Raw genomic sequence first — 12,251 nt, 5'->3', positions numbered from 1 at the left:
CAAAATCTGTCCTGCTGTCTTTCCCTTACTTACGCTGATTTATGTCTAACCGCCTCTTTTTGGTTTTGTTTGCATTCCTCTTCTCCCTAAGGCCATCACATCTTGGTTTGGTCTGTTTCAGTCAGACATTTGTTTTCCATCAGGTGTGGACCAAAGCAACCACAGCAAAACCTTTTTGAGGACGTGGTCTTGCTCCAGATCCAAACAAACTCTGCTGTGGTTTGGTCTGTGGCCTGAACATGATCGGCATGTGTGTCACAGCCACAGTATTGATCCATTGATTGATTTAGAACTAGACAGGGTTGCATGTTGGTAATGTTAAAACTACACTTTTGATTAACTCTGTTGCTCTTATTTGATCGTTCCTCTTCCTTGGCGACATTTCCTAGCGGCAGCAGGAGGTATTGCATCGTCAGCCGACAGCAGGGGCCAAACAGTGATCAGAGCAAAGGAAACGTCAGACTATGAAATCCAAAAGTACAATAACAGACACATAACAGCAATTACTCCAATTATTCCCTGGATTTCATTTTGTCAGATTCGTCATCTGGTTTCTATAATTCTTGGATGCGTCTTCAGTGGCGATTTGAATGATAAAAGGACCAAGAACCCCTCTAAATTCACCTCTTGTTCGATTGCCACAACAGACGGCATCGATCTGTTCCACTTTCCTTTACCTCTGCAGTTGGACCCAGAAAAGATGGAAAGGTAGAAAAGAGTGTTGGAATGCACCCCGGGAGGCTTTGAAAAGTCCTGAGGCATCTGCACCGGGGACTCACTAATGTATTCACTCATATCTTTAATATTCTGCTGCCACTGCGGCTCTGCCAGGAGAGGAAGCTGAATGCTTTCGTGTGAGGAGATGTGAGTGTGTGTGTCCCCAGGTTTGACTTTGACCCAGCTGGGGTTTGTAGGACGTCTGCGTCTTGTGAAAGCCGCTCTATTGAGCAGCAGAAAGATAAGACGTCTCATTGACTGCTGGCTCTGCGATGTGACAGCTTTGACCCACTTGCACGTCTTCACCTCTCATCGTCTCAGGCTGAACGTCCTGCATACTGAAGCAGCTACGGCACCAAACGCTGAGCAGCTCTCTGCAGTCAGCCCCCGCACGCTAACAAAGAAGTGTGTGGGTGTGTCCCTGTGTGTAGTGCTGCTATGTATATACATGTGTGTGGGTGTGAAGTTTTGTGTGTTTCCACCAGCGTACAGTAGGTGTGAGACCTTGGGAAGGTCATGGAAAGGTGTGACTCCGGCAGAACAGGAAACAGAAAAGCAGCAGATCATCAGTTTGCTGAAGCAGATGAACGAGTTTATGATGCTTAAATGACTGAAAGTACTTCATTAATTTGGACTATTTTCAGCTTGTATGTGCTGTATATGATATTTTAGTAGAGGCTTGTTCTTACTGTGAAATAGACAAGAAGGAGGAATTAAAGTAGAAAATAAGGATAAATAAAAAAGGACGTTTGCATGTCTCCTACATTTTGAGGAGACATCTGAGCTCCTCCACTCATTTCCTAGAGTTTAGAGAAGGTGGAGGACATGAGGAGACGTTTTATGCTTCCGGGTCACAGAGGTCACGGAGTCATTGCATGTGTTTATGTTATGGCAGCGTTGAAGTCTTGTATTTTGATGTCATTTTAATTTGCCTGCTCACATCTAAATGACTGTGGTGTGTGTGTGTATGTATGTATGTATGTGTGTGTGTGTGTGTGTGTGTGTGTGTGAGATCCTCATAGGAGCACATTATCACTTGGTAAACTGTAATTATGGGCAGTGAGGTGTGTCATTACCGGGTTTAAAGTATGATTACTGTCAACGCAATAACAACTTCATCTCATTGGCACTTTGAAGGCTCCTAGAGGCCTAAACTGCTGATTCAGCAGCGATGTGGCAGGTACTTGCTCATTATATTTTGTAGCTTTGACTCAAACAAACATGTCTGACACTGATTTGATGACATGCTGAATTTGATCAAAGTCATCAATGTTAACAAATGTCATGTTTCTCTCCGTCTCCTGTCCCCTGTCAGGTGTTGCGAATGTAGCGCCTCACTCTCCCACTGGTATTATGAAAAAGATGGACGACTCTTCTGCAAGAAGGACTACTGGGCCAAATTTGGGGAGCTGTGCCACGGATGCAACGACCCAATTACCACCGGACTCATCATGGTAAGCAGATCTACATGCTGCCTCTCATCTCTCCTCGCCTCTCTGCGTCTTTGTTTGTAGACAGACGAGTTACCGAGTTACAGCCTCGGCCTCTGTGTTTGAGGGCTCGCCGCAGGTCCAGTGGCTCTGTTCCAGACCTGTAACTGACCCCGGTGCCTTTGGTCAGATTGTCTTACAGGGCAGCAGTGAAAGGTGGAAGCTGTTGTTGTGACACAGAGTCAGTCGATGCAGATTAGATGTGACCACAGCGCCGGAAAGCAGATAAACAAAAGACTCTGCTGCATTATGGAAAGGGAAGGAGAGCAGAGCCAGTGGAGGCCTGAGTCTATCTGTGGATTCATTGTGATGACGCTCCCAAACAAACCTTAATTTGATGGCATGATAAAGTAACATGATGTGTGAAGTCACTGATGATTTAAAAGATTCAGGATCTTGTGTGAATTTGCTGTAACACATTTAAAACTGCAGAAAAGTCTCAAAGTTTAGAATTAAATGGAGCAGTAAGTGCAGAAAGCTTGATGCTGTACAGTGACAGGCTGACTGATGAAACAGCAGCAGGCTGTGTAATGTGCTCACTCATCTCCACTAACCACAGGAGAGAGCTTGTGGTCAGAGCTCAGTGAGGTAAAATTATTATTAGAATTATCAGCCGGGGCTGCAGGTGATATGAGAGCTATGTCAAGTGTGTGTATGTGGAAATATGCAAGGCTGTACTGGAAACTACAGCCTGTCTGCTTTGCATGCAGCTCATATATCAGGGAAATGCATCATCACAGAGAGCAGAAATGGGGAGTTTGTCCTTTAGAAGGAGGCGTTGCTGTAGCTTAGTCCAGCTTGACCTCAATAACATTTATTTCATGCTGCAGCCACACAGTTTCTGGAAATTCTCCACAACCTTCCTCTGCTTCTGCCTCCAGTGCAGCAACACAGACATGTTGGAAACCATACGTGATTCCTTAGCAGAGCAGTGAGCGACCACAGCTCCTGTGTGCATAAATGCTCATCATGCTATTTGCCTCTAAATTGTTTTTTGCCACCATTTAGGCGTTTATGCTTTAAAGACTTGAAGTGAATCAGAATGAAATGATTCAAGAGATCAGAATCCGGTTTGAACGCTGATGCTGCTGTGCATCAAGTCTCTGCTCCTACATGTCACTTACAAGGAAATTGTTGTGACTATCATTTATGTTTCATGCTGATTCTCTCAGTGTGTGCCTGTGTGTGTGTGTGTGTGTGTGTGTGTGTGTGTGTGTGTGTGTGTGTGTGTGCATTCCATCATTCCATGGCCTCTGCAGAGTTTGCCCTTTGCAATGCACTTTCAGTAATGAAGAGCAGGAGACTAAGGAGATGGAGGAGGAGAGATCACTACACCCTCTGTCCTCCTCTCCCTTGGTTTTTATTGCTCTCCTTAGTGTGCAGGCACTGATTGACCGTCCCTGCAGTTACACTTAAGTACATATAAGACGGGTCAGCCAATCACGCTGTAGTGCCCTGATGGTCAGACTGACTGTGTGATTGTGCAGGCAGGCATATTGAACAGGGTCCAGACAGGAGGAGTGAGGTCGAATCCCGCAGAGTCAGCGTGACTTATGAGCAGTTCAGCATGAAAACACACTCCTGTTTTTTACAGATAAGCGACGCTGCTGCACCTGGGAGAACTGAGAGCACCCCAAGCTCAGTGATGCAGCTTTGAGGCGGTCTGAAGACAGAAATGTCAAATTCTCGAGGTCAAGCAGAGAAAAAGACAAACCCGATAACTGAGGAAGGAAATTGAGGGGAAGGAATCCTTTGATGGTTTTCTGTCTTCAGCCTTTGAATTTTAATGTTTTCCCTCTCTCCCTGTCATGTTCACCACAGGATCTGAGGCAGTTTGCTTTTTTGTTTAACCCTTTAAAGTTATAACCTTTGAACCTTACGTAATAGAATGGAAATCAAAATCTTTTTTCCCTGGATTCCTTGGGTCTATCTGCGTCCATCCATATAGGCCACGCCCTTTTCATATCTCCTTCCACCATTTTACATCAATGGCCACTAAATTTGACTTCTAGAATGTGTGGTTATATCTTTCTGTTTTGATAATTCTTGTACCTTTACCAAATTAGGCGAGTAGGCGTGGCTTATCCTGTTGCTGTATCTCATCAACAAATTTGTCTCCCGTAAGCACACTGATCGACCTGATGGTGGCGCTGTAACAACAGCAGGGAAATCTTGTCAATAACATTTGAACCAGATGTAGCATCTCTGAGTTCTAGTTACTAATTACAAAATACTCAGCTGCTACAGCTGCCAGTGGGTGGGGCTGTTGTTCTGGTTAAATCTGGTTTATCAGTATTATTTTTTATTAAAGGGGAATGGATTGTGTGTGTGTGTGTGTGTGTGTGTGTGTGTGTGTGTGTGTGTGTGTGTGTGTGTGTGTGTGTGTGTGTGTGTGTGTGTGTGTGTATGTGTTTACTAGCCCCACTGACTGATGTACCTGCTGACCTATGTAAACCAATGTGATTGAGTTCTCTCTCCTTTAATCCCTCCATCTCTCCGTCCCCCCGACTGATGAATCTGCATCGTTCCAGGAGTTTGGAGCTCATTTCAGAGCCAAATTCAGACAGCTTAAGACTGATAGCCGCCATTGGGGTTGGAGCCAGACATCTCTATCGACCTCTATCTGCTGATTGGTCGCTGTTGAAAGAATCTTAAGCCGTCACTGTTTTTCACCGTCCTCTGAGGTGGCAGAGCTGGATGGGACAATAAGGATCGATGACTTTAATCATTTATTTATTGCAGGAATTATTTGGCATAACAATGTTTTTTGCTCAAATGTTTGAAATCAATGACTGAAAGTGTGGATGTGTGGGTGAAAGAAAGTTCATGAGGGGAAACAGATGTGACTCAGTGTTACATGTTGGGGACTTTTCTATACAGATTAGAAGAAGTATTGAATTAGTTTGAGGTGAGATTTAATGGATTCCCATGACATCATGAACACACATGAGTGTTTGGGACTTTTTGTGTCTTGGTGCTGTTTGCCACTGCTGAAAGCCCAAATCACATGTTTTGGTTGTCAGTGAGAAGTCAGATATGAAGCATGTGATGATGAACTCCGGTGTTTGTCAACAAAGCAGTCGCCTCCGCGCACACATATGACCTTCTGTTCCATAGCAACAGAGACCGGCGGTACCAGAGATCTGGTCTATTCCTTGATCCAGGAATAAATGACACCTTAATTTCATTCCTACTGTCATTAAACAATTAGAATTTACATGTTGAATATGGGGTAATCTTCACAGTTTCAGTTTCAGGATGGCGCTGACCAGTGGAAAGTCCCTGTTGCTTCACGGCCTCTCACAGCTGTGAGCCAGTGTTTGGGTGGACGCTTGCCTGCAGTTGTTTGCGTGAATGTGAGATGAATGTTTTGCACTTAGGCAGGACCAGCAAATATGTAATAAGTGGTTGCATGTTGTTAAGACGTTGCGTTACTGTTTGTTTCCATGGTGCTTAGCAACAGCGCTGTCATATTAATAATCACTATCTATATGCGTAGGACTGTACAGACTTTGGCATTTTTCTTTTGAAATACAGAAGATATAATTCTGAGATCTTCCTGCCAGATTTAACATGTCATTAAGGCGAACAGTGTTGTGCCACCCTCCATGAAGTGAAAGGAGTGTTGCTGTAGGATTGGCTCATTTTCATGTCGAGTTAGTTATTAATATAACAAACTCACACAAATTAAATCCTTATTCAGTCTGATACAAAATATCATTAGTAAGAAATGTCAGTGAAATGTTGGCTCCTATGTGATAGTGAGCAGTAAATCTAATAGTAAGACTAACTCAGTTGATAAGTCAGTTTATTTAAATGTGAATGGGACACCGGTGAACTAGATGTAAGGAAAAGCTTTCTGCTGATAAACCTTCACAAGACCAAATTTATGACAGTTTTTTCTTTCCACCGTGGAAAGGTACGCTGATGACGCTGTTGTTCCACTCCTGTGATAATCAGCAGGCTAAAATTAACCTGGTATTGGTTTGCAAAGCGAAAGCCATTATTTGGCTAAGGCAAAAGATTTGGTGGTCAATTAAAGTATTGTTTTATTTTTCATCCTGCTACTTCAGACTGGTTTCAGAATGTGGTTTTAGCTTTTGAGTGCAGCCAGAGAGAATAGGAGATAACATGAGGAGGAGGAGGAGTAGGCGGAGGAGGGGCGAGGAATTTACTGACAGACACCGGGCGGGGGGTTAGAGGGGGGCGGAGCGAAACAGGAAACGATGAAGTCATAGCAAAAGTGAGAGAGGAAAGGAGGGGGGAGCGAAGGAGTGACATCGATTCAGAGATGAGCTCAGCTGCGAGGGCTCAGTCTGCCTCTCTCTGCCTCCCTCTCTCTCTTTTCCCTCCCTCTTCCTGCCTCTCTCTCGCCCTCCCTCCCTCCCTCTCTCGCCCTGCCTTGGCTGCTGTCAGTGTTTTGTTGTGACAGTGGGGAATCGCCTGGCTCAGTAGAATGATCTAGATCTAGACCAGCGCACATGAGGCCGGCTCTCGTTGACATGGTGGGAGATCTGTTTTTCTGGAGCTTCTGCTGTCTCAGGCTGTGGAAAAGAGAAAAGAAGGTAAGAGAAGGAGGGCGGATCAGTGCTGTGGGAGGTTGGTGTGGGTCTGCGTGTAGCCGGCCGGCGAGGAGGCAGGAGGCCTGGCAGCTGGCAGCCTCAAGGTTGTGCCGGCTTCTGCTGCTGCGCACTCTCTTTCCATCTTTATCCTTTTAATGTGGAAATGAAAGCTTGACCCTCATACTGTGCCTGTGTGTGTGTGTGTGTGTGTGTCTATCCTTTTAGTCTGCCCCCCTCTTTCTGCAAGGCAGGGTGCTCTAGATTTTTTTCTTTTTTGCCTTTTCATGGCATGAAAAAGTGATGAGCCATAGCATTTGGGCTATTTTTAGAAATTATTCTCCACATAAAAGCAGGATTTACTGTACATGTGTGCCTATATTAGTATATATACTATATAAGTTATCAGTCATGGGGGTTACATCATTAGTCATATAGTTATCATGTGAAGTAACGCCTACATGGCACAGCGTTCATCTCTAAGGCTGCATCTGCTGATTATCGTCCTTATCATTCATATATGGTTTATTCTTTGATTCATTTCTGAGTTGTTTTGTGTATTAAGTATCATATAATAGTGTCAAATGTTTGTCCTAAGCATCCTGAATCTTAAAATAATAATTCATCTCAGGAATACATTTAAAAAAAGCCAATGTAGAATGATATAAAAGAGACCAAATCATCAAATTCTAGGATATGTTTGGTTTTTTAATTAAACTAGGTGACTAAAATGTTAAATGGTCTATTGAAATTGTTGATTGATTTTCTCTCCTTCATTAATGAGTTAACCCTTTCCTACCTGCATATTTCCCTCCTTAACTGAGTCCACACTGGGAATAGTTTCCTCATCTTACAGCGGATGTATGTGAGCAGCATAATTAAAGCTAAAGCCTGTGTGCTGTATACAGTGTGACTGTGAAGACTGTGCTTACTGTACTGTGTGTGTGTGGCAGGATGGGGGGTTTCCATTCAGCACGCGACATCAATGTGGCCCTCAGTCTCCTTTCTCCGTCTGGCTGTGTTTGACTTCATTCTATAGGATTCAGAGCTTCTACACTTATTTATGTATTAGCAATAAAAGGACAAATCATATTTTTATTTTTGTACTAATTTTTATATATTTTTTATTTTTATATATTTTTTTATTTTCATTTTTTCAATTTCATTTCATTTCATTTTTACTTTATTTTTGTGTCACAACCCTGCAGATCTCCTTGTGTTCACTTTAAAAGCTTTTATCTTTACTTCCCAAATTAGAATTATGCGTTTTCGCCCGTCTGTGTCTCAGGAATTCCCTTCAACACATTTTGCAACCTGACCTGACGTGTCTCTCTTTGGGGAGTATCACATAACGAATGCATGTGTTGCTGATCGCATTGCTCTAAAACCCCTGGATGAGATCATTTCCTCCTCCAGATCTTTGGCTCCATGTGACTTTTGTTTCTCGGGGAGATTTCATTTGGTTTATTAAATGCTGAGGTGAGGTCACACCACTCCACACGTGAGTCTGAATGAAGTGGAATCTCCCCCTGTGTGTGAACATGTCACACATTCTCCAGCTATGGTTCATTTTAGCGCCACTACTCCATGAAAAGTCTACTAGTTTTCATTTAAATGTGGCTATACAATGTTTATTTGGCGTTTCATGTGACCACAGATGTTTGGCTGTGTGTGTGTTGGCTCTGTCCCCTGTCTCTCTGGGACTGATGCCAGCGCCCAGAACAGGATCAGTGGGTAGTGCCAGTGTTTGGATAGCATCAATATGTCAATTTCCCTTTTTTGGCTATACAGCACTGAGTTTGTCATATTTAAAATGAAGGGTCTGAGTAATAATTAGGACGTTGTGACTTAAACAAAGGACACAGGAAAAACAAGGAGGCGTAAAGCTTAACGGCAGAGTAGATATATTTGAATATATATTGAAATTTCCTCTTTAAAATCATTAATTATTCAACTGTGGAGAATTTATTTCTGCACCCATTTAGCCTTTTGACGCGCCTGATTGCTTGGTATTGACCACCGTCTGTTCTGCGGCTCCGGATGTAAAATGTTTACATTTCATTCAGTCTGTAACCTGATATTTCTCAGCCGATCAGCTCAGACAGAGAGCGATGCGTCTCTGATCTCAGCTTTAAAGAGCGGCGGCCTGTGACAGAAGCTCTGGCACCTACGCTGATGCTTTGTTGTAGTGCGGTGACATCATGGCCATAAAATGACACACATGAAAACGCACACACACATAAAACATCGCATACAAATAAAGCTTCAGAGCCAAGCCGCACCTCTTTCATCTTGTATCAGTTTTAAACGTTTACAGTGTTTATTAAACTACATTACCCAAGATGCACTATGAGTGAAGTAGAAACCAGGTACCAGGGGGCTTTTGAGAAGTAAGAAGCATCGTCAGTCTATTTTCTGTAAGTTGAAGTGAGAGAGACTCCATTTATAACTTAAATAATTTGGTTGATTTACTGTTAAATGGCCCTAAAATAAACAAAAGTCAGTTTGGTCATGTCAAGTCAGAGTAAAAACACGTCTGTACATTACTGTCAGCCCGAGGTCAAGGTAGCGATTAGACCTGTGCCCTTTGTAACCCATAGCAACAGAGCTTCTCCCTGTTTCCAGATGCCTGTAACTTGACGTCATCCAGCCCCAGGGGAACATGTGCACACGATTTGGTTTGTTTCTAACTGAATGACTCCAAATGGACCACATGACGACACACACGGGCCCTGAGAGCATCATGATGAGCTACACACACTATGCAATACACTCAGGATTTCACACAGGCTTGGACACACACACACACACAGACACACAGCCAGATAAAGATGTTTTATTTGAAAAGATAAAAAGGGGAGCCAGTGGTGTGTTGATACACAAGTCGTCTCTCTCTCTCTCGTGTTGTTTGATGGCTTATTTATTTTAGTGTTTATTCCTCCTTTATTTTCTCTCCCCCATTATCATTCTGTTTATTTTTACACTTTAAAGTGGAAGCGTGTTCCAAATGTGAGCACAGCAGCTGTTGTCAGTCAAATGTGGTTTAAGAGAGGGTGTGTCTACGTGTGTGTGTGTGTGTGTGTGTGTGTGTGTGTGTGTGTGTGTGTGTGTGAGGACAGCAAATGGCAGCCACAGTGTTGGCTTAGGGGGCAGAGTCACCCAATGTCTTCATCTCCACGCAGCTGTTCTCTCTTCCTGCCGTTTGTTGAGGTCACACCTGAGTAACACACATACGCACGCACACACACACACACACACACATAGAGTTCGGTCTCTGTTCATCCTCTGGATTAGTGGGGTGTATACTCGGGTGTTGCCATGACCCAGATGAGACCCCGTGAAGCTTTGCCTCTCCTGGTTCGGTGCTTTCTTTCTCTCCGTCCTCGCCTTCAGGATGGTTTCAAGTCCTAGAATGAATTTCACCACTTACTTCTCCGTCTGGTTGTTCACGTTCGTTTTACAAGGCACTTTGGAGGGCAACAAACAGATAACAGGTTTGAGGCCCTGAGGCTCCGTCGCTCCTTTTCCATTACAGGGTCGTTACCTCTGTGATTAGAGCCAAGAGGAAGATCTCAGTCTGCAGCTCCATCTCTTATCTTTCACTCTCTGCACAAAAGCAGCAACATGGAGGAGAGAAGATGATTTTCCTTACAAGAAAGGAGTTTTTACTATGATTCACCCAGGCATTATCCAGAATTAGCTAATGAATTAATTACTCAAAAGCTTTTAGTTAATAATCTTGTTCCGTGTTTTGCAGCCTGAAGTCTGTCAGCGTGTGTCGATGTTTGTGTGCGCTGGAGGAGTGTGTGGGCTCAAGGCCGTCCCAGGAGGGCGGGGCAGACATACAGCTAAAAACATTGATTTATTGATTCTTTGATCAGAGCTTTTCTCTGCTCTGTTTGCTCTCTCTGGTCGCTCTGGTGTTATCGGTCATATTGATCACAGAAGCTGCATTTGTCTCTTTAGTGTTTGCTTTAATGGGTGCAGCTGCTCCTGTGTGTGTCTGCATAAAGGCGTGTTTCAGTCCACACTTGTGCTTGTTCAGCTTGAGTCATCGCCTATAAAGTAAAGGTTGTTGTATAGGAAAATGTCTGCAATCATCTTTTGTAGCAGAGTCGAGCCGCCGATTCCCTGTAAAGTGACGACAGAAGCATTGAAATCTGTCTTTGTTTTTTGTTGATAGAGCCAGTAAAGCATTCTTATATAAAATTACTACAGAATTGTTTCAAAATGCACGAGATAAAAAGCCTGGATTCTAAAAAATATGATACAATGTGTTTGATGCTGAGTAGAAGAAGAGTGTAGTGAAGGTGGTGGAGCTCAAAGGGTTAAACTGTGTGGCCGTTTCTTTGTTTTCTTCTGTATGTAATTGATTATTCAGTCTTGTTTTGCTAAATTAGAATTGCAGATATCGGCAGTTGAGACCTGCTCTCATGGGTGGGGGGGGGGGAGTCGGGTGTGTGTGTGTGTGTGTGTGTGTGTGTGTGTGTTTGTGTGTGTGTTTGTGTGGAAAGGGGGGGGGCGTTGGAGTCGGGTGGGCAGCACCTTCCAGATTATTCTGCCACTCAAAGCAGAAAATGAAACTGCAGGCGCGGCGTCTCGGGACCGCAAAGATGCCGGCAGACTCGATAAGTCTTCAACCTCCTGTCCTTAACAGCAGGCCGGCAGCTCGACTTTATTCACTAAGCGGTTGAGTGTGTGTGTGTAGGGGGGGGCATTTGCATTATTAGACCTAAAGTTACCTGAAGGAGCTAATAAGGGTCATGTATTGATTTCTGGATGTGGAAGCCAATCTATTGATCTTCAGCGATCAGCGTCACAGCAGGGGAGGACAGATGTAAAGGAGAAACATTGAAGTAGCAGTAAAATGCAAAATACTATCAAATACTCTTTCATATGTGCACAAACACACTCCCATTTGCAAACAATATTTACAATGTTGTAGTTTTGGAGCATTTTATTCCACCCCTGTAGCTCATTATTCTTGTTTTTGTCGGTGATTATTACAAGACCTGAATTGCCTCCTGGTGCATTCGATTCCAGACGACTCGCCCGTGTGATTAATCTCATCACTGTGTGTTCTGCTTTCCTGTAATGACTCAGTTCTGACCAACATGAAGCTCTGTTGGGCATCTGGCCGCAGCAAATTCAATCTCGCAGCTGTAACTGATCATTAGCGCCCTTGCCTCAGAGCAGACTTATTAAACTGCCTTATCATCTCGGCATCATGTCTGTTATTGCCCAATGACATTTTGTACTAACGAAAACCGACGATTCTGTGTTTTGTCTTTGCGCAGGTCGCCGGGGAACAGAAGTATCACCCAGAATGCTTCACCTGCCTGAACTGCAGGTCGTTCATCGGGGACGGAGACACGTACGCTCTGGTGGAGAGATCCAAGCTGTACTGGTGAGTCTCAAACATCTTCTCCTTTCTTCCTTGTGTGTGTGTTCCCTTCCCTTACCGATGCCACTCCCTCCTTAACTA

General features: G+C 43.8%; 1 protein-coding gene across 3 annotated transcripts in view; it reads left to right on the top strand.

Annotated features, from left to right (window-relative positions):
* Positions 1-12,251, top strand: part of limk1a (LIM domain kinase 1a) — a 34,342-nt gene that overhangs the window by 10,660 nt on the left and 11,431 nt on the right. For 2 of the 3 annotated variants that reach the window (XM_076146158.1, XM_076146159.1), the window contains 2 exons: positions 2,033-2,171; positions 12,064-12,173. In XM_076146158.1, the coding sequence (XP_076002273.1) occupies positions 2,033-2,171; positions 12,064-12,173 (249 nt within the window). Of the gene's footprint in view, positions 1-2,032; positions 2,172-6,481; positions 6,773-12,063; positions 12,174-12,251 lie in introns of those variants that run through there. The other variant, XM_076146160.1, reaches the window with a different exon arrangement.

This window comes from Genypterus blacodes, unplaced genomic scaffold (genome assembly GCF_046128005.1).
Source record: "Genypterus blacodes isolate CSIRO-AG114 ecotype Tasmania unplaced genomic scaffold, CSIRO-AGI_Gbla_v1 ptg000032l_1, whole genome shotgun sequence".
NCBI lineage: Eukaryota > Metazoa > Chordata > Actinopteri > Ophidiiformes > Ophidiidae > Genypterus > Genypterus blacodes.
Note: the sequence above shows the minus strand (reverse complement) of the source record. Positions and strands in the feature narration are given on the sequence as shown.